Here is a 21,809-nt window from a genome sequence, read left to right on the forward strand (position 1 = left end):
TTGAGCCACCAGGGAAATTAGTTCTTCCCCTAGTTAGATAACATTTTAAATTATTTATATTAACCAGTCAGATATTTCTTCAAACAACTGGGATAAATGGGTGTCTACGTATTTTGTATAAGTGAGTGAACTATTTGGCTCATATCATGGATACTTTCCAGATTTGCTGCTTATTGATTATTCCTTTCTGTTCACTAGATGACAGACGTGGAAGCTATCCATCTCTGTTGTCAAAATACTCGGATGAACACGCATGCCTGTGCTCAGTCACACACCCTGAAACGTGACATCTACTGATGGGTGTGCTGCATGCCTTCTGGCATGGCATTGCCCCTGGACCTAGCTGCCGTTTTATAAGAAAAGGCGAGGATAGGGATATCCCTCCTATGGCCTTCAGGGGTTGGCATGATTCACACTGACTGAGCACACTGCAGTGTGCAGACTGTCCTAAGCCATTATAAAACCATCTCAATTCTATGTCCGTACCCTAAAGTAGCAGTATATGTCCAATTAGAGCACTTCATATAAAAATATCAGCACAAAACTGTTTTTTTCAATCTGTTTATTGTGTATGCAACCCAAACGTCAGTTTAAGTGCTGTTTAATTTTTATTTACTAGATTCCATAATCCTACAATTGGTAAATCTTATACCATTTTAGGCATTTAATGAAATATTTAGAAATACTAAGAAAAGAAAAATCAGTATTCAAAGGGTTAATTTTGTTTATAATAACAATAAATTATTTTGTCATCTTCTTCAGTTCAAAATCCAGCTTTGAACACGAGGAAGGCTTTCAAATCCTGTGAGGTGGTGGTCCTTTAACCAGTTGCAGTCTGATTACCAATCACTCGGAGTATCTCTTTGTGGATGCCTCCTTCTTGTGTGTTGATATTGGCATCTCCCACCTGGCCATCTTCATAGCTAAAATGGGAAGAAAAAAAACAGGAAATATGGACAAAGACAAAACTGTTTAAATGGCCTCAAAATCCCACCTGATTCCTATAAAAACAAAACAAAACAAAATAAAACCACACACACAGGTAGTTTGCTTTTAGTTGTATCTAATAATGCATGTTAAAGATGAAACTCCGCATTATTTGTTCTTTTCTGCTAGACCTTCACTTAGTCCCTTCTGTCCACTTCAATGTTAAGTACGTCATCTCCCATTGAAGCACTGCCATCATTTCCCATGAAGCACTGCCATCATTTCCCATAAAGCACTGCCATTATTTCCCATCATTTCCCATAAAGCACTGCCATCATTTCCCATGAAGCACTGCCATCATTTCCCATGAAGCTCTGCCTTCATTTCCCATGAAGCACTGCCATCATCTCCCATGAAGCACTGCCATCATTTCCCATGAAGCACTGCCATCATTTCCCATGAAGCACTGCCATCATTTCCCATGAAGCACTGCCAGACTTGTAGGGTCACCCAAGTATCTTTTGCAATGCAAGCATCTCTCCCAACGGCTGCTGTAACATCAACTGCAAAAGAAGCCACCACCTTCATCCTTCATGCTCCTTGTATTCTGGATATCTTCAGTCCACTCCAGTCTCAGCTGCCCCGCCCTCTACTGGCTGCACTGGCTTCACATTCCACCCCTGCTTCCTTGCCACGGCCACCTTCTGCCTATTGTGTTCCATAATCAGCAGTCCAGTTTCCCTCATGTTCTCTTGGTCTGTGATACATTTTTCTTTATGCTGGCACTTCACATAAGACCACAAGCCAGCTAAGATCAGCCTAGCAGTAAACACATGAAGACGCGGTTCTAAAGGACAGCACTTGCTAAGTGCCTGAGAAAGAAATAATTACATTTGAGACAATTCACTTCCTCAAATAAGCTGACTTAGGCAATAAGGATTGCCAAAGAACAACTTTTCAAACTTGAAATGATAATATTCAGAGTGAAATAGGCGACGAATTCATTTTATGTCATAAAAAGGGCTTCAAGAAAGAAGATGTAGAGAAGTTGTAATTACTTCAAAACAGATAAGCAGAGGCATAAGCACCATGTCTCGGAGATTAATGCATGCTTCTGTCTTTTCCTTTCCACGCTTAAATTCTCTTGAGATAGCACAAGGTAAAAAAGGAAAAAAAAAAAAAAAACACTCTCACACAGAAATGGAAACTCAGCTCCTTACATAATACACTACTTAAACACAGAAAGAATTCCACTTGCGTCTAGTCCGAGTTCCAAGACTGGAGTTGGAGCAGAATAGTGATAAGCTTGGTTGATTCTTACCATACAATTTTACTAGTTTACATACCACTTGACCTGATTCTTCCACACGGATGCGGTAACATTACTGTAGGATGGGAACTCATTAATGTGCCTAGCGCATAGTCCAAGCACTAACATTTTCTCGGGAAATCAAACAGTAAATGTCACATTAAGAATCAGGACACATATGGGCTGGAGAGAGGCATCGGCAGCAAGAGCTCTCACTGCTATTGCAGACTCAGGCTTGGCTCCCAGTGCCTGCAGCAAGTAGCTCATAGCCACCTGCATATAACTCCAATCCTAGGAAGTCTGACACCCTCAGGAGGACAACTGCATGCACATGGTACACATAAGTTCATATAAGCACATACATACACACACATATAAAGTGATAAATAAAAACAGTCCTTTACAAGAATGAGAAAATGTTAGAGCTGTTCAATCTAACTCAGAATTTTGGGGCAGGCTGTGTACAGTTATTCTTTATTGGGTGAGCAAAATATATTATTGTGTATTTAAGAAAGGGAAGGGGAATAACAGGACGTAGAGAAAAGTTGGAGTGCAACTGAATGCATTGTTACAATGCAAGAGTTAGAATGCAATTGACAGGTATTGTGCATGTGTACAAAATGTCATAATGAAATGTTATGCTAATAGAAATCCTAAGAAAAAGCCATGCTGACGTGGTTTTTGTACATGTCCATGTTTCTTAAAAGGAGGCAGATAGCCTTCCACATATGACTGTGTTTTATTAAGATAGACTAACTCTCCAGCACTGGGATCTGAAGAGGTGGAGGCTGAAAGAGTTGAACAGTCCTAGAGAAGACCATACTGCCAACAGAAGGCCAGGTCTCCGTGACTTTCCAACCTCAGATTGTTGCCTCCGTGTGGCTATAAACGGTCCTGTTCAGGTGAACACATTCTCTGTCACAGTTTTGGTACCCTCTCCACACCAAGCACATCCTGTCTGGTCTGGACTCTCAATGAGTAGGGCGTATTGGCCTAACTGACATGCAGCTTTCACACCGTTATCTCTGCTCTGTGCAATGTGAAAGTGATCGGTGATAGGATGTTTATTAAATCACTATAGTTTCCCAACGCTGGCTCAACCATCTACATCATCCACCTGACCTTAATGTTCTTCTTAAGTTAAGAGATCGCTGCTCAGGATATGTTACATCCTATGAGTAAAATACAAGACATGTAGCTCATTACTTTATGGCCTGCTCCCTTCTCTCTGCACGTGCATGCGTCTGTCTGACTGTCTGTCTGTCTTTTGTCTGCCTGTCTCCGTCTCTCTCAGCCACATTGTTTCATTCCTTAGCTAACTTTGCCTCTTCTTTCTCAGTGTCCCAGGTCAGTGATTTCGAGCACACCATGAATTCCGGTTCCCTTTTCCTGCTTATATGCGAACTCCTTCACCCCCTTCAGCATCTCCCAGGTCCGAACTATCACCAGAATTCGGCTACCTAAAAAAATTATCTCCACACTTCCAATCTTTGCATATTTTTTCCTGATACAGTTTTCCACAGGCATTATCAATGAAGTCTATCCGAGACATCAGTCGTATATAATCTTTCTATTAACATAGATCACGCGGTATTTGGTATGTGCCTGCATACAGTATGCTCTAACTGCTCCTGTATAAGCCCTCTGTGATCGGAGTACCCATTCATATAGAGAACTCCATGAGGGGAGGAAGCAGAACTATTCAAAATACTACAGGAGCAAGGAAGGGGTGAGGCAGGGGCGAGGCAGGGGCGAGGCAGGAGTGAGGCAGGGATGAGGTACAGGCAACAAAACCTAGTAGTACGAAGACAGTATATAAAACTAAAGGTGATTTCAGATACCACTTTTGATGAGGAAGTCAGAGAAGGAGGAAAAATTGTGCTTGACCTTGCCTTGAGAAACAGGCACTGGGAATGTGGGTATGTGTTTGAGCATCTGCTCAGCACGCATTGTCTTAGAGCTGCAAAGGCAGAGCCATGTTTCTCCCGATGTCTTGTCTTAAATTTCTGTCTATCAGCCTGGGCATGGCGGCACACACCTTTACTCCAGGTACTTGGGAGAAAGAAGCAGGTAGATCTTTGAGCTTGAGGCCAGCCTGGTGTACAGAGTAAGTTCCAGAACAGCCAGGGCTACACAGAGAAAGCTTTCCCCAAACACACAGAATCACCATCAACAACAACAAGCCCCCAAAAATAAAACTAAAATTTTTGCATGTCAAACCTGTATCCGTGTAAAAATCCTAACAGTTGATAAATCTGTCATGGTAGAGAGACAAAATTTCATGGAGAGCAATGAAATTTAAAGCAAGAAGAAGCAGTAACTTTTACAATGAATTCTGAGGGAGACATTATTAGTTCTATAGGAATGAGGGTGTTTATAGGTTAAAATAGCAAAACCGACAATACTTAGGAGCAGGTAAATGTAAGGACGTGAAAGGACACTGCAAACCACAGCTCAGCATCGACAAAATGCAGTGAAATGCTACAGTGGGATTTAAAATAATGGGTCCCACTTGGTATATGTTGATATTTTTAAAAAGGTATTGTTAAGATATTTGCGAACACTCACTGAGCAGTTAAAATGCAGGCCTTCACCCACTCCTACCCGACAAACACCATGAACACACAGACAAATCAGCTCACACACTCAGTGAGTTCGAGGAGGCTGGTCAAGGGAGACAGAAGGCCACTCAGGAAACGGATAACTGGGTATTATCCAGTTCACACAGAGCTGATGCGCCTGGAAGCTTCCCAAAGGAGGGAAGCAGAAAGAAACTGGATGAGACTTTGGAATTAGACACTCGGGTGTGGGAGACATTACATGGTTTTAAACCATGGTTTAAACCATTAGAGATTTTAAACCATGGTTCCACTTGGAATATATTAATTCTTTAAAGGTATTGTAAAAATACCTTTACTGTTTTAAAGGTATTGTTAAACTCTTTGACAGTCAATGAGCAGATAAAATGCACTCTCTCCTACCCGACCAATGGCACGTGTACAAAGACAAATGGAGAGACAGAGTAGAGGGCAGAATCTTCTGCTTCACTGAGGAAGAACAGAACCCCAGTCGTGAAAATCATAGCACAACAGTTGAAGCTCTGTACCCGAGGCAGGAAACCAGAAGCAATGGTAGGGCTGAGTAGCCACACACCAGCCCTCCTGCCTCACAGCACATAAGCACAGGGAACAGATTGGTGTGAAAGACTGAAGACTCACAGGTGAGAGGCAGCTGCCATGGGCTGTGAGGAAGTGACAGGGCAGCTTAGAGCTTGGAAAGGGGTCAGGCTTGGGGACAAAGTGGGTTCATGTGGTGATCAGAGATCAAGTAAGATCCATCGATATTTCTGTATTCTGTATTCATCGATATTCTATCAGTATTTCTGTCCACACAGGGGGCACCTTCACTGGCAAAGGCCAGGTTCTGTCTTCTAATGTTTTAAAGTACATTGCTTCCTATCAAAGTCTGCAGTTGAATATTGTCTACCTTTTATAAACGCATGACTAAAGATGATGTTGATTTTTACCCGATGGTCATACATTTCGTATCTTATACATTCTTCCTGTATCATCTTAAAACATTTCAAACTTTGCTTTATTTTGTTTTATAAAAGTTAAATCAAACTCATATATAATCCCTGCACTTGGGAAGCCGAGGCAGGAGGATCATGGCTGAGTCTGAAAGTACATGGATCGCATAGTGAAATCCTGTCATACAAAACCAGAATTAAGAAAAACGTTACTAACCAGTGGGTAAAATCCAGTACAGAGAGTTGCAGGGAAGGGAAGTGGGGAAGATTAAGAGAAGGGAAGGACACTTGACTCCAAGGATTCTTCTTCAATCTGAAGGTTAGTGAACTAAAATTTAACCATGTGCCACAGGAAAGCCAAGGTACCATAGTCTGGTATGCTTGTTCCATTTTCAAAAAAAATTATGGAATAGGAGATATTTGAACTTAAAAGGCAAACTGGACAGAAGGGGAATTCCTTAATATAGGTAGAACTAAGAACTGCTTGACCCAAGGACCTGATATATTTGGTCCCATTTTCTGCAGCCAAGTGTTTTATCTTTTTTCCTGCTGCTGTACTTGATAACTTGCTAAAATGTTTTCAGAGATGGGGTGGGTACCTACTCTACATTGCTTTACCAGTCAAAGCACATCGAGCATTTCCTTCTTGGAGTGAAAGAAACATTAGAGCTCTGAGCACGTAGGCTCTCCTTTCCAGACAAGTAGGATTTGCAGACCTGCTCCAGAACTTTCCTTGTCCCCTTGGAGCTTAAGAACAGGGCATTATCCTTTGCTTCATGGCCATTTCCTGAGCCCATGCCTGGCCATCTTGTCAGACCAAGTGACCACTGATTTATTTTTTCTTAATTCTAAAAAAAAAAAAAATCACAACAGAAATTTTTCATTTCTATCTCTCACAACCCTCAGTTCATAGTGAAATAATCTACATGATCTAGCCTACAGACTTATAACCAACCCCATCACTCAGAGGGCTGGGGGGGGGCACGGTGACTGGTGAGAGTTTTAGGTCAGCCTATGCTATGTAGTGAATATAACTGAAGACTCAGAGAAAAAAAGAGAGAGGAGGGAGAGACATGTCTGTGAGTGTGGCCTGACATTCGGTGTTCTTGCTCTTCTGCTTCAGTCCATCTCGTGACCCACTGAAAATCAGTTCTCTCATTTCTACACATAGTAGGTCTTTATATGTTTATACAAGTGTCCCGATGGTTGGTAAGGAAAATCAAGCTTTACAACTTCTACTACTAGATGTGGGCTGAGATCTGGTCATAACATCTGCATAACTGCATTTTGCCTAAAGTATTTATTCTTAGTTGAATCATTTGGGGATTTCCTTAAAAAAAAAAAAAAATACTTTGCCAACATGTACCTCTCTTCTCACAAGCAGTCCAGTATTTTCGGATTTATTTTAATACCTTGTTTCACACCAGTCTGTTCCATAGAATTTCCCCATTAGGTTAGGTTTTCTCTCCTGTGTTGCTGAGATGTGAGAGAGAGTTTGAAGACACTCAATGACTATATTGTAATCTCCATAGTTCTGGGAAATCAGATTAGGATGATAATTGTCTTGATTGTTAGCGTTCTCATCTACTATACATCAGAAATGCATGCTAACTTACATCTTCCTCATCAAGAATAGCTCCTAGCATCAGAGACTACACTATATAATAAAATATTTGTTCAAATAAGAAAAAATCTTATCAACTGGGTTATTGCCTAATGGTTAATTTAATTTTTAACAACTCATTCTTTTCCTAGCTGTTTCACTCATACAGCCACAAGGTTGTGCCTTTTCTGAAGGACGAGACTAAAAGCTGTAATTAGCAGTACAATAATGATTGAGCGCATTCTCTCTGGTGTGTTCTGAATTTATTAGTCTGATCTAATGAATTCTATCTACTGAGGGTACAAAAAAAAGATGACATCCCATTGTGTTTACAAAGCAATGAAAATTATCTTAATAAAGATTTCTCCTGTAAACCATTGTGAAAGCTCTGAAAGTATCTGGGCATACTGGTTCTCACCAGACAGTTTTGCTCCTCTAGTCACTATTGTAGAGAACAGAAATTCTTTTCACCGATAATTAGTCCTCTGCATCTGTTTTATGTATCATTTATGAAAATATAAAAAGACGTCATATTGAGAATTGGGCTACTTCTGTATGTAAGGCTGTTTGTTCTGTTCAATAAATCTGAATTTTTGTAAGGTACAAAAGAGCCGAACACATGAAAAGACCCGGGAGTTATCCTTTGATGGACATCTCAAGCCTATGAGACAGATAAGTTAATTCTGTAATTGAAGCTTATTTCCAGAGGTCTGAGATTCTAACAATGGATAATGATAAACTAGCTGAGAAAAATGAGGATGTCTTGTGAGCTTTGTACTAGAGACCTACTTTAGCTTCATCTCAGAATAATCTTGTAATATTACGTATATGACAGTTTTCCTAGTGGCTCACAGGCCCTCTGTTGTCATCGGGCCCTCCTAGGCTGACCTGTATAGGTCAGCTATGTGCTCTATTGACCTCCACTTTGAGAAGAGTTTGGTCAAGTAGGGGTCCTGCCAAAGGACCTCTTCCTGACTCAGCCATCTGGACCCGAGGTTGTATAACAATCCTACTGCTATTAGATCCAAAATGCTACTCTAGATGTTCTGAGGCCCCACAGCTATACCTTTGCAAATCATCCAATGTGAGTAATAAAAGTACCAATGATCTTTGTGAGCCATCTGCTTGCTGTTGAGTCTCTAAGTGATGCAGGTAGGCATACTGTTCTCATTTTGTTGATGAAGCATTGAGAGGTTATACAACGTGGTGACTGTTCTTCCTAACTTCTGTGGAGTTGGAACTCAAACTCCCTGATAAAGCCAGGAGTTCTAGCTGCTATACCAGGAGTTCTAGCTGCTATACTCATTGCTGTGAAACCTGTAGCCAGTCTATAAATGCTGTAAGAAAATCATAGTTTCCATAGAACCTCTCACTGTGAACAAGCTGTCCACATACTCTTGGATGAAAACAGCAAACACATGGGTTCCCTGGACCTATAATGGATTGTAGCAATTTAAATGCCATCACATTGATAGGCTTATAAAGGAACCCAGATCACTTTTCAACTTGTTTTTAGATATTCCATAAACTATAAATCCAATAACTCAGTTCTTTCTTAAAATCCTTTCTGTGCCAAGAGGTGTAGCCAGGCAGGGGAAGTGGGACTACATGGATTACCGCATCCATGAATTTGGAATGAAAACAATGGATGTCTACTCATGTGCCAACAAATACACAGGCCAACATGCAATACTTCGACAGCCTATATATAACAAAATGTGCATTAATTTTTATAGACCATTTTCATTATCGCCTTCTCTGTCCCCAGTTCTAAAATCATTCATCAATAAAGCCTATACAGATGGTTGTCCTATAGCTCTTATAGATTAACAGCATGTAACATCTCTTTCCTCAATAAGCTTATTGAGATGTAACAATTGTTAGACTCATGAGAGGTTCAGTTGTTTGTTTCATTTGACAGGTACAGTAAGCAAATACTACTGCAGTCACTCTTTCATTTGTAGAAAACACAGTAATGTACGAATCTGAGCATTTGGACTTACACAAAGAAGAATCGCGTGCAGACATGATCCGTGTTCGGAACAACCCATATCTCTCCATGTTTGTGCAGGTCAGGTGATGTGATCACTGTAAGTAGAAGATGTATTAAACACCCATTTAATTCTAAAGGAATAGGAGTTCAGTTAAGTAACTATTGTCCTTCTCTCTGAAATCTAAATGCAAAAGGAACTGTCCAAACGAACATAAAATGGATTCCTAACCATACCAGCTATCAATAAAAAATGAAATCAACAAAAGGCCACTTCATAATTAAGGAAATCACTTGATTACTATCAGAAACACATAGGTCTGGAGAGCACAAATAGCAAATCACTGTCAATGGTCAGATGTGGAACACTTGAGACAAACACTAGAGGCTACTAAAGTCTTGACTCAGAAAGAAGAGATGACTTGAAGCCTGTCAGACTTTAAAGCAAGGGCAAAGAAAAGCCCTGTGATCTTGCAAACTACCTCTCAATCTTTCTGCACCGAGTTCAGAATGAAATGGCTTCCCTGGAGTAATGGAAAGTCCCATCACATTATCTTCTCAGTGTATGGCTCACTCGAGGTTTGCATTATCTTACACAGTCAAGCACCAACTTGAAGAGAAAGTATCGCAAGAACAAATAACACTCTCTGGAAGCTGAGTTACATTTGGGAAACTCTTTCAGGAATAATACGGCTCTGTCTGAACCCACGCCAGTAATGAACTTTGGTTTTAGCCTCTGCAACCTCATTTACACTCATTTCCCACAGTGCCCTCTGAGATAAGGAAGAATCCTTCACTACTTCAAAATGAATCACTCTGAATACACTTGAGTTCTGAAATAGAGCTAGGATGTAAGGCCCAGACACTCACCTTCACATAAGGCTATGCACTTCAAGTTACGACTTTGCAGGAACTGAGACTGCTGTCCTTTCTTCTGAGACTAAATCATAAAACAGTTTAAAAATTACAGTCAAAATTAAAATGGAGTACTCCAGCAAGCAACAACGACAAGTGCTCATCATTAATAAACAAGAATCAATAGTCTGGTTGTGGAGAGTTATCTACCAGCATTTTCACATTCTTTCAACATTCCGCTGTTTTGATTACATCACTTAATGTGTGTAGATAGTTTTTGTCATTTCATTCATAAGGCCAGTGAACTGAAGCAATGTTAAAACAGAGTTCAGTTGTCTCAGAACACACAAGTAGAGTTCAGTGTTAGTTTTACCTGGTGAGGCCAACCAATTTATAGCAAGGCAAATGATGAATTTTGCACGATGTTTTCAAACACTAAAATCAACCACTCTAGATAATGCAACCAGCAAAACCAACCCACATCTACAGCAATATTTACTAAGCCAGAGAGGTTACAAAGCACCTCATTTAGAAGTCGGTTTTATGTTGAGATATTAAATAAGCCAAGTTCATTATTCATCAGGTGCGTTTCAGTTTCCCCAGGATATTTTTATATTCTTACAAGGGCACGATATTTGACCTCAGATTTCTGTCTGGAATGTTCTTTCTCTCAGGCTGTTTCCATCTCTAATGCTATACTCAAAGGCAGTCCTCCTCAAAAGTAAACTCTCTGTAACATTAAACATCACTTTGTGTGGGGTATTTTTCTTTGACATTTAATATTCCATTGACTTAAGCTTTATAGTTAGTTTTGTAAAGAAGTAGTAATCTAGTTTTATTCCCAGAGTCTAGACTTCGTTAGTTAAAGAGAAACACCAGGATGGATGTGTTTGTGTGTGTGTGTGCGTGTGTGTTCATAAATGTATATTATTCTCTATAAGCAATGAGGTTTTTGCATTTAGAATGAGTTTGACTCTTTCATGACTAATGGCCTTTGAAAGTACATTTATTTAGGCTTAATAATCCTCAGTATTTATTGACACCCTGCTGTCTAATGAAGCTGCAGTTCACTGCTCACATATTGACTTGCAAATGGCCACAGTACCTGTGATGTGTTGCTGCTTTTACTACTGGAAGCTGGCTCGTCCTTGGTTGACACCTTCTGCTTCTTGTTCATCCCTGAAAAACACCAGCGCAGTCGTAACTCAGAGACACAGCTGATTGAAGCGAAGGAACGGACTATCAACATGTATCAAAAGTTGTGCTATAGGCAAAAGTCTGATCACACCAAGCCAGACACAGCCATTAGAGGCCCACAAGGCTCTAATGGCTGCTTGTACCCAAGAGTTGTGATACAGGAATCTCTGTTCTTAGCATAGAAAATGGGGATAGAAAAGCATTTTGTATACACTATGGAGTACTCATAGAAGTGGATTTTAAAATGCAATTAGAATTAACTTCCATATTTAATGTGGACAGAGTGGTAGGAGAAGGCATAGGGTGGAAAATTCAAGCAGGAGAAAAGAGAGATTTCCCCCATGGCTTTGTATACTACTGATAGAAACATGCTTCTGTGTAGAAATTACAATCTAACTCAAGCAACTATATGTTCTTTTCTGTGCTCAGTCATAAATTTTAGCTTTTACTCTACTGAGGTCCTGATGTTTCGCTATGAAATATTTTAGAAAAAGAGAACCAACATAGATTTCATTGTAGACTATGCGATAAGTAAATCTATGTAAATGTTCCACATGATGACACACCCCAAACTAAGAAATTCTTCCATTTCAATGAGTGTGTTGGCGGTAGGGGCAGAGCTGCTCAGAAGTTCGCAAGTAAGTTTGTCTACACTTTTCCAAGCAAGGCATTGACTGGAAGATGCACAGCCGGGAGCAGACCCGGCATGCAGAACAGGGAAAGGGCAAAGTTCCACGGCTTAGGTGCTATGTCTTCAGACCTCACAACCAACCCCAACTCCATCGGTCTCTGAAGATTTCACACCCCTACCTCCTGCCCCAACCTGGGCTATGGACAAAACTCAAGGTCTTTATCACACTATATCCCAAGTCCTTGATTTTTCCTTTTAGAAATACATCAAGAGCCCTTCAGATTCTGATGAAAGCTATGGACTCTCTTCTGGATAAATGCACATGCAAAGACAAAATTTTACATCAATTCATTCTGTCCCTAGTCTCCTCCCAACAGTTTCTATGATCCCATTAAAGGATTCTGAGAACTAGCATAAGAAGCAGAAATCCAAAATAATAATAATAATTAATGATAATAATTTTTGGTTGTTGTTATTTTTATTATCTGTGCTGATGATGTATTATTTATCTATACAGCATTTAGTTTTAACTCTTAATTTACTTATTTCCCATTACTTATCTTAATACAGTTTTGTCTGCCTGACACCTTTAGGATTAAGCTGATATCTCACTATAACAGTATTTTCTTTTTTATTAATTTATCGCATCATTTTACATTTCAATATCAGCCCCCCTCCTCCTGGTACCCCCTAAACAGATCCTCCCTGAGATCCTTCCCCATTCCTCCTCCCCTTTTCTGAGATGGAAGAGCCCCTCCCCCCCAGCATCACCTCTTTCATCTCCCCCATTCCTGCATTAAGTCACTGCAGGACTAGGCTCATCCTCTCCCACTGAGGTCAGACAAGGTAGCTCAGTTAGGGGAATGAGATCCACAAACACAACCCCCTACCTCACCCGTTTAGAACAGGATCTCTTAACTTATTTGCTCTGTTACAGTGTCACTCCTTCATCAGCAGATGATATCAACAGAGATAACAGAAGGGCTGGTGGTAGCTTTGATTATGTATATATACAGGTGTATGACTTGAGAAACAAGATCAAAAAGGCCACACGGAAGCTGCCACACGGAAACTACCTGATTTTCATTATTTTCTTTTTTATCACTGATGTTTTTAAGTACTCTATTTATGTCACCACTGAAAAAGCAACTTATTGTGGTTGAATCTGCACAGACCTTGACTAATGAACAGACAAAAGAGTCCAGGCTAATGGTCTCTTAGTGAACAGACTTCTCTAAGTATTATTTCCTGCAATTTGGAAATACTAAGATTTGGCATTCAGGGATGTGAAACATTCCCTGGAAATATACAGTGTGATCCTCTCTGTCTCTGTCTCTGTCTCTCTCTCTCTCTCTCTTTCTCTCTCTCTCTCTCTCTCTCTCTCACACACACACACACACACACTATGGAAGTAGTTAAAGAATCAAATACTAAGATTTTTAGGGCAATCTTGAGAAATTGTCATTTGCTTATTTTTTATTCTGTATAATTTAAGCCTGTTTACAAAGTATTTGATTACTCCACAGTGAAAATTTAAAAATGCAAAGGCACACTAACCATGAATCCCACTACTTAATGCCAACAAACAGGAGATCATTTTTTCATTTTAAGATTGTCCAGGCTCCCTACAACGCATGCTTTCAGTTTCGCTGAGATCCCCCTTCTCAATCACATAGGAATTAAAAACCAAGTGCAGGGTTACCTGAGTAACCAAACGAAATGCTGGACATTGGACTAAGGTAGATCCCACTTCCGTACATCGCACCGTGGAGCTACAACGTGAGGTGTAAGAGAGAGAAGGAAACCGTCAGTGCTTTGAATTTGCATCGTACAGAAGAGGGGAGTCGGCCATAATGGAACATTAGGTCTAACTAAAATTGCTGGGCTAAATGTAGAAAGAGACCACCATCTCGTTTGGAATGAGTTGATAAAGAAAAGAATGAAAGGAAAAGGATGAAAGAATGTTCTCCACTCAACCAGTAATAAAGAGGGTCACTAGTCACAAAGGACTGTATTCAGTTATTCTTCTTACGAATCTAGAAGTTTGCAAGTGAGACTTGCTGAAGAGCCTGGAGATGCTTTCTCGGGAACACTCACAAGCCGAGATGTGAACACAGATCATCATGTACTTCCTCTGTCCATCCACCAAGTGTTTCAGGTTAAAAGGAGTTTCATTGTGTGAAACATTTGAAGTGGTAGAAAGAGGAACTACTCAGAACATTTAAAATTATTCTATCTCATTTCTATCCTCTAGGGTCCTCACATGCTAGGACTAAGAACTCGGTAGCAAATCAAGGCAGTTGAGCTTGCTGACATGCCGAGTTAATTCTGTCCCCTGTGTTGTTACTGCACAGGTGACTGGGCTGGACCGTTTCTTTCTTCATGTCTTTGTGCTACAGAACAATCTGGAGGGATGGACTTGGAAGAGGAATAAATAAATCAAGAGTGTAGCAGAGTTCAGGACTCCAGTCACCACAGACTGACAATTCAAATCCCTATGCCCCAGTCTGGAAATCATGTCTCCTTTTCTTCTCTAAAAGGACCCACACTGAGGCACAGTGTTGAAGAAATACACATTAAAATAATAGATGGAACATCTGCCCTGTTTTACTTTCTGCTCAGTCTTATTTTTTTTTATTTTTACTTTCAAATTGTGACTTCCACTTTTTCTCCTAGAGGATCCTTTACTGTCAGGCATCAAACAATCTTGCTTCAGTTATTTTGTAAAAATGTGTTCATTTTTATTAGAAGTTCCGGACAATATTTTAAATGAATGCATTAGACTTCACAGCTCCCCTTTAAAAATAAAGGGAGTCTTAGTAAAACATGCAAAAAAGTGTTACCTGCAGGCGCGTGTTAGAGGCAACGACCAGACCATTCCTCAGGATAGAGTGCCAGTTTTCAATGTGAGAGCCACTAAAACACAGGAGCAGGAAGGGAAAAAGCAAGGGCAGAAAGTCAGATCTTTCTACAGTTGCTCTCCCCTTTAGAAGACATGATGCTTCTGCAAGTTGGGAGTTTCCAAGTTAAATATTCAAATGGCTGATCTGTCAGTTAGTGCCAGACTCCGAGACAGTGACTCTCACTGACACTCTGGCACACACAGGCAGCCATACTCACTGAAATGCGAAGGTGCTCCCAAAGAGCTTCTTGGCCGCTCTGAAGTTGGACTCTTTGGCTGGTGGACTGCTGAGGAGGAGGAACTGGTGTGGAGTGTGCATGAACTTCAGTTGCTGTTGTGCAAAGGAACAGTAAGCAGTGTCACGTCAACATTTTAGCAGCTCAGGGATCATCCAAGTCATCCGATTTCAACAGAGGAATTTTACACTAATGACCTTTTCGGACTGGTTTCAAAACCTACATGTTTTTTTAGAAAGCCACTTAAGTTAGACCGCACATGAAATCACCCACAAGAAGTGACTTCTTTGGGCTGGCCGGAAAACAAGAGGTTGGCAGACAGTCCTGAGATGCTGATGCTTAGACTCCACTGTGCTGTCATGCCCACAGCGGACTGCTCTTAAGGTCATTTGTTTTTAAGACTTTTTATTAGAGAAATAATGGCGTGTGTTAGTAGCTACATAAAGAAAGATAATAATTATCCAGGAGTTTATGCACAATTTCAAAATGAAGATCATCCTTCGGCTCTATTTGCATACATTTGCTCTTTAATCGTGGGGCAAGGTTAGGTGAACTGCTGGACATGACTCCCTAACTGTCTTTCCGCTTGGATGCTTACCCAGGCATGTACCATGCAGCGATCTCTCTTGCGGGGATTTAAAGATAAGGAGAGAAGAGTTTTCAGTGCTGCTCTTAGGTGCCTGTGAGCACTGAAATCAGGCACCACTAGCTTCTCAAGAAGATGGCTCAAACACTACCTCGGCTGATAAACAAGGCGTTTGCACCCAGCATTCCAAATAAGGAAAGGCAGAATTTCTCCCTAGATGTCACTTTTCAAACTCTTATATGTTCTCTCATATTGAGGTTCTTAATTCACTTATAAGGGCAGGGTGCATGCTGCGTATGAATTTGATGTTAAGGGTTTGCAGCTCATGCACAAACAGAACCTAAAGAGTCAAGCTGGGTCATATCCAACTTGGGACAAGCTGCCTGAGAACCACAGAAGCCGGTCCTTCCAGCTAACAATCTTCCCATTTATATGAAAACACAACTCACCCTGTTGACGGGCAGTTTCACAATATGTGACCTATTACTTGAGATGACCCTGAAATTAAAATGATCAGTCAGTCACAACTGGGTGGCAAATATCTTGACTGCCACAAACAAAACTCAGTAATGCTTTTCAGTAGATTACGTAAGTTTGGTTTCCTTACTAACACAATTTAAGGAGCTTACATAACAACAACAACAAAAAAGATACTTCCATCTGAGAAAACTCATTGGGAAAGAGTACTGGAAAACTTGTGAAGATGTCACATTTTAAAAAGCACAACCTTAAATATTAGCCACATGAACATTTTTGGAGATTCAATGCTTTCAAATAATGAGAGTCTGTCGGTGAGAAGTTGATCCATGGTTCTAATCACTTTGTTTCCAGCATCTCCTGGATGAAGAATGGCTTTCAATAAAGAGGATGTTGGTCAAAACAGGTAAGGATATCTGAGTGGAGAGTTGGCATTGGCTTATCCACAAAAGTCTACACATTCAACACTGAGGTTGACTATTTCAACCTAGGTACTGGAAACCACGAATGCTTCATAGCCTATTGTGTATAAAATAGAAGCGGGGGCTGCAAGATGTCTGACCAAGAGATTCGCTTTAGGAAGGCAGGCTAAGACATGCCACAAAAGGGGGAATAATCGGTACCTTAATGAGATGCTGCACTGTTCCATCCCAGAATGCCCCCCCTTAGTGCAGTAGCTTTACTGGGCCCCAGGGCAGTAAGATAAAATCACTATATGCTTTTACTTGTCTTTTTCAGAAAAGCATAACATGTGTTTATCTCTTTTCCTAAGCACGACTTCCTCAGTATCTGGGCTTTCCACACATCTGAGCCTTCTTTACTCTTTGCCTAAAGATCCTCTGCCCACTCCATGGCTGTCTGTCCGCCATATGACTTCAATGCCAGCTTAAATGGTATGGCCTGTTTACTTTTTGGCTTCCATTTCCTCTAGGCTGCTGCTGAGGGTTTTACAGTTCGTCTCTCCTGTCCGGTTCCCTCTTCCCCTAGCTTTTGTTTGAGTCCCTTCTTGAATTCTTTTATTAATGAGTCAAAGTGCCCGAACACCGGACCCCAATTTTCCCCTGTGTCTTCTAGTAAATAATCTGGAACCTCAAAATTCCAGCTATTTATTTTTCTACTTTCGCCTTAAGTCTGATGAGAAAATATGATACTTTAAAAGCGTTATTTTCTTGAATCCGTCAGAGTACTTTTAATAACAGATCCTAATAAATCAGGCAAATTTCTTTACCTAAAGTTTGTCATGGTCTTATTAGATCATATGGTCCATGAAATTTTACTAAGCAAAAGTAATCAGAAACCTGAGGAAACTGGACTCTTGTCTATCTGATGACAGGTTTTTTTGTTTGTTTTTGCTGTTTATTATCTTTAGTATTTTTTACTGTCCAGTCGTCATTCCCCGATCAACTCCTCCTTCACCGGTTCCCCATTCATGGTTTGTCACTCCTGGTGTTTATATAGACCGGTCTCCTGTAATAGGTGTCTCTGTACTATTCTAGGATAGCCATGGTGATTTTATTTAAGTGACTTCAAAAAAGCCATGTACACAAAACTCTTAAAAACCTTTATCATCTAGTTTTTGCATATGAAAAGGGACAAATTACTTGAAGCAGGCATCAGAGCAAGGTGTGTTCTTTAGATCGCCTCTTTTCTCTGCTGTAGAATTCTGGAACCCAGGTTGGGACTAAACGTGTCCCTCACCAAGGCTCACCCTTAAACATTAAATCTTCTGCAGTCGTCAATCAGAGAGTCAGGAAAATTTTCTTATCGTTGTTAAGATTCAAAATATCTTAAGCATGCTCTGAGATTTTTCCCCCCAATGGAAAGGACTGAAAAGGATTAAGTTTTATCACCAAGTTCTCACTGAACTAGAAAATTAAATGAACCAAAATGCTTTCAGCACATAATCTAATTAGGCATATCCTTTAAGGCTGTATACTAACCGCTGTCAAAGGCATTGTGTGCTCCTACTTTTGCACACAACAGCATCCTCCTCCTTTTGTGATATACTAGTTTTAATTAAAGCAAGAGTCATTAAGGACTGTTGGGTAGAAAAAAAAATCACCAGGTATCATAGACTTGTAGAACTATGGCTTTGCAGGGCTTATGAAATAAGCCTCCCTGGAAACAGAAAAAGGCTACTGATTTTTATGAGGAAAAAAAAAAAAAAGAAGAAGAAGAACCATCTCATACCATTGCAGAAGTGGATGAGCAAGAGGGTCCTGTTTATCCATCTGCTTCTTGATTTCCAGATAAGGTGCCTGAAAGATACAATTATATTCCTTCATTCTTCTTTAAAATTCACCTTTTCTCCAGACAAAAAGAAAACTAGATTAAGTAACATAGTCTAGTCTAGGTAAACAAGCCCTGCTTAGGCTTGCCCGGGGAATAGCCAATCATCATCTTCACAAAAGGGGAAGGGAGTCATGAGAGGCATGCCTCCAAGCTTTAAGAGACTTGACCAACAAGGGACCCCAAGAGACTCCTGAAACAATATGGGCTATTAATGTTGCCCTTGGTTCCTTCTCAGAAGTTGGAGGTTATTGCTGAAGACACTATGTACTTTGGACAAAGGACTCAGAGGATTTGAGTTGGATCTGACCTGAAAGCTTGCTCTCTGAGGACTAGCTTTCATAGTACTGAATGGGGCTATTAAACTGCCAAGGGAAAAAAGCAAGCAATAGTCCATCCAAGTTGTAAAGCCTGTGAACTACAACAACAATCCAGCATTACAAAATATCCTACTGGTACAATAGCAGAACTCATATCTTGATAATAACCAATAGTGGTCTAGACTTAAGGCCTCTTCAATAAGAGGAAATTTATCCCTGGTATTGAAAACCAAACCAACTACCCATGCTTCATGAGGTCATGCATCTTGAAAGTGAACATGATGTTGCTACTTTCCCAACCAATATAATGTTTAACTTCATCCTGAAGACTTACTTACACACACACACACACACACACACACACACACACACACATACGGCTTTCTGACAGAACTCATTACAAAAAAATCATGGTAGATCAAAATGCAGATAACAACCGATCATGAAGTGCCCAGCCCCAATTGACGAATCTACAATGTTACACCTACATGTAAGGTTTAAAGAACACCAAAGAAAAGGGATTAGAGTGATGGTAAGAGACAGAGAACCAGGAAGCCTGCTCGAAGATTGGGCCTTTATATATGACAAGTAATACATCCTTAAAATCTTAACAATATGGCTACCTCACATGCCAGGGTGGAAGGGAGAGATCTCACAGGCTCCACCCCTCAATAAAGGGCTATCGTAATTAAGAACTATAGAGAGAAGAAGTCTTCCTGAGGAATGTGTCCCCCAGCTGGTTATCTGATACCACATGGTCAATCCTACAAACATAAGAGCAATACTAAACACTCAGCAGGCTGCATTCATATATCTGGCCATGTGCATTTGTGTGTAAAGCAATAATAATTGAGACAAGCAAAGAGGCCATGGTTTGGGAGGGAGTATGCTTGTGGTGGGACATGGAAGACACTTGGGTACATCATGTAATTATTTTTATAGTAAAAATAAGATGAAAAAGACTTGATCCAATTTTAGCCTGGATTCTCCCTTCATGAGATTATTAGAAGGGACTTCCTAGCATCCGCAGTCACCTCCCTCCCCCCTACACACACTCTACTCTGTGTCTCTCTTGAGAAGATGCAAAGCTATCAATGTTGACATACGGCCTGCAGTGATTTTCCACGTAGCTCCTTCTAGGATCTTCTAGCGCCATTCCCTTTGTACATCTTAACCCTCCTGGGGTTGAAAAGAACGTGGCTGGGAAGGGAATTCAGCTCAGTCAGCAACCCTTCCCTTAGGGCAGTGCTCAAAAGAGTCCCACACCTTAGCAAAGCATCCTGAAAGCTCTGTCTTTGATTATAGACACTTTGAGTTTGAATATTGAGAGAAAGCATGTAGCCATGAGATACCACTGCACAAAAACTGAAGACAATTCACATAAGAACTCTTCTCCAATAGAAAAATTAAATGGAATTTACTGGCAAATTAAACGTTTCTTAAAGATCAAGAAACAACGTCTAACTCTTTATAACAGTTCGGAGCTAGCTTTAAAACATGAGCTAGTATAATACGGTGAAAGGGATTAAGTAATTGTATTCTATAAGACTTGGCAGCTTGCCTATGAAACCACTCTGCACCAATGAATGAATGAATGAATGAATGAGTGAAGAATGAATGAATGAACAAACGAACGAACGAATGAATGAAAGAAAAAGAAAAATGCAGTTGCTTTTCTTAACTAGATAGTGAGGACACCTCGGCTTCCAGCAACTAAGCAACTTGCCCAAGGTCATGAGCCACATTGTGCCGAGGTAGTTATGCAACTCTGGGCTCTAACTTCCTAGGCTGATGCTCCAACGCCTCCAGTTAAAATAGCTTACACATGACCCAGAATAAAGGGAGCAATTTTTGGCAGCGAGCAGATTCTAGAGTCAGAGTTTGTAGCCATGTTTAAATCTGGGAATGATATATGGGACTGGACTCTAGACTCTGAAGAATAGTACAAATACACCATACCAATTTTTTTTTTTTATCATGACTAAAAATATTTATCTTCCTGAATACGTGGCATGATTTCTTCTTTCTTATCCCTATGGAAAATGCATTTTATACTTTTCTCTCCTCACACAAACACTTGTTACTTGAAAAGTAGCTCAGACAATACAAGTTATGAGCACAGAATAGTTAATAGAAAAAATGGGGGGCTTAAATGATATCACTTTTGCAGTGTGGGTACTCACATGTGCCACTGTCTAACACCAACTGTTGTATGATACATGTATGTATGAACAAGCTGATGAATTAATACTGGTCACCATGAATAAATAAGGACCACAGGAATCAAGGACAAAACATGCAACTGTGAAATGTCCATTAGAGAATGTTCAATTAAGGAGTACAGACAGCCCTGCGGTGAGGGGCAAAGAGAAAACTCAGTGAACCTGGGCAGAGGACTCCTCTTCCTTTCAGAGAGAATGAAGGACCCAGGTTATACTCTTCTCTCGCTCACAGTGGACTAGCACAAGGAAAGACCAGAAAGGACACATGCAAACTTTACACAAAATATAATGTGATTTTTGGATTGTTAATTTTTATTGGTGATGATGATTTTTAAATCCCGGCTCCAAGGTCTTGGTAGTGTAAAGGCCTTAGTCCTTCAACGGCAAGTACTTTTCCAAGTGCTAGGCCACAGCACAAGGGGGTGTGAGTTGTATGCAAATCTAGATCTTTGCTCAACACAGCTTTCCACCAGGGCCGCCCTAAAGGGCAAGAATGTAATGTCACATTCGGGGGGGGGGGGGGGGAGGGGGGAGGTGCTGCCAATTCCAAAATGGTTATAGACTCTGTGTTATACCTACAGTATTTGATGGATACTTTATCTTTTTTATTTTATATATTTTTATGTCTGTTGGTGTTCGGTCTGCAAATGTGCCTGTATGAAAGTCAGAAACACTGCATTTTGAGCTTCAGGATGCTGGGAACGAACAGCCACAGCCCTTAACTTTTGAGCCATTT

At 40.4% G+C, this 21,809-nt stretch overlaps 1 protein-coding gene across 1 annotated transcript in view; it reads right to left on the reverse strand.

The window, feature by feature from the left end:
• Nucleotides 1-637: 637 nt before the first annotated feature.
• The window catches only part of PARP8 (poly(ADP-ribose) polymerase family member 8), a 166,492-nt gene continuing 145,320 nt past the window's right edge, over nucleotides 638-21,809 (reverse strand). The window contains exons 19-27 of the mRNA XM_080933512.1: nucleotides 18,433-18,500; nucleotides 16,215-16,263; nucleotides 15,162-15,274; nucleotides 14,885-14,957; nucleotides 13,744-13,813; nucleotides 11,319-11,392; nucleotides 10,229-10,298; nucleotides 9,372-9,456; nucleotides 638-923 (exon numbers count right to left, since the gene is read on the reverse strand). Coding sequence (XP_080789638.1) covers nucleotides 821-923; nucleotides 9,372-9,456; nucleotides 10,229-10,298; nucleotides 11,319-11,392; nucleotides 13,744-13,813; nucleotides 14,885-14,957; nucleotides 15,162-15,274; nucleotides 16,215-16,263; nucleotides 18,433-18,500 — 705 coding nt within the window. The 3' untranslated portion in view covers nucleotides 638-820. The remainder of the gene's footprint in view (nucleotides 924-9,371; nucleotides 9,457-10,228; nucleotides 10,299-11,318; nucleotides 11,393-13,743; nucleotides 13,814-14,884; nucleotides 14,958-15,161; nucleotides 15,275-16,214; nucleotides 16,264-18,432; nucleotides 18,501-21,809) is intronic.

The sequence above is a fragment of the Micromys minutus genome (assembly GCF_963924665.1).
Source record: "Micromys minutus genome assembly, chromosome: 20".
In the NCBI taxonomy this organism is placed as follows: Eukaryota; Metazoa; Chordata; class Mammalia; order Rodentia; family Muridae; genus Micromys; species Micromys minutus.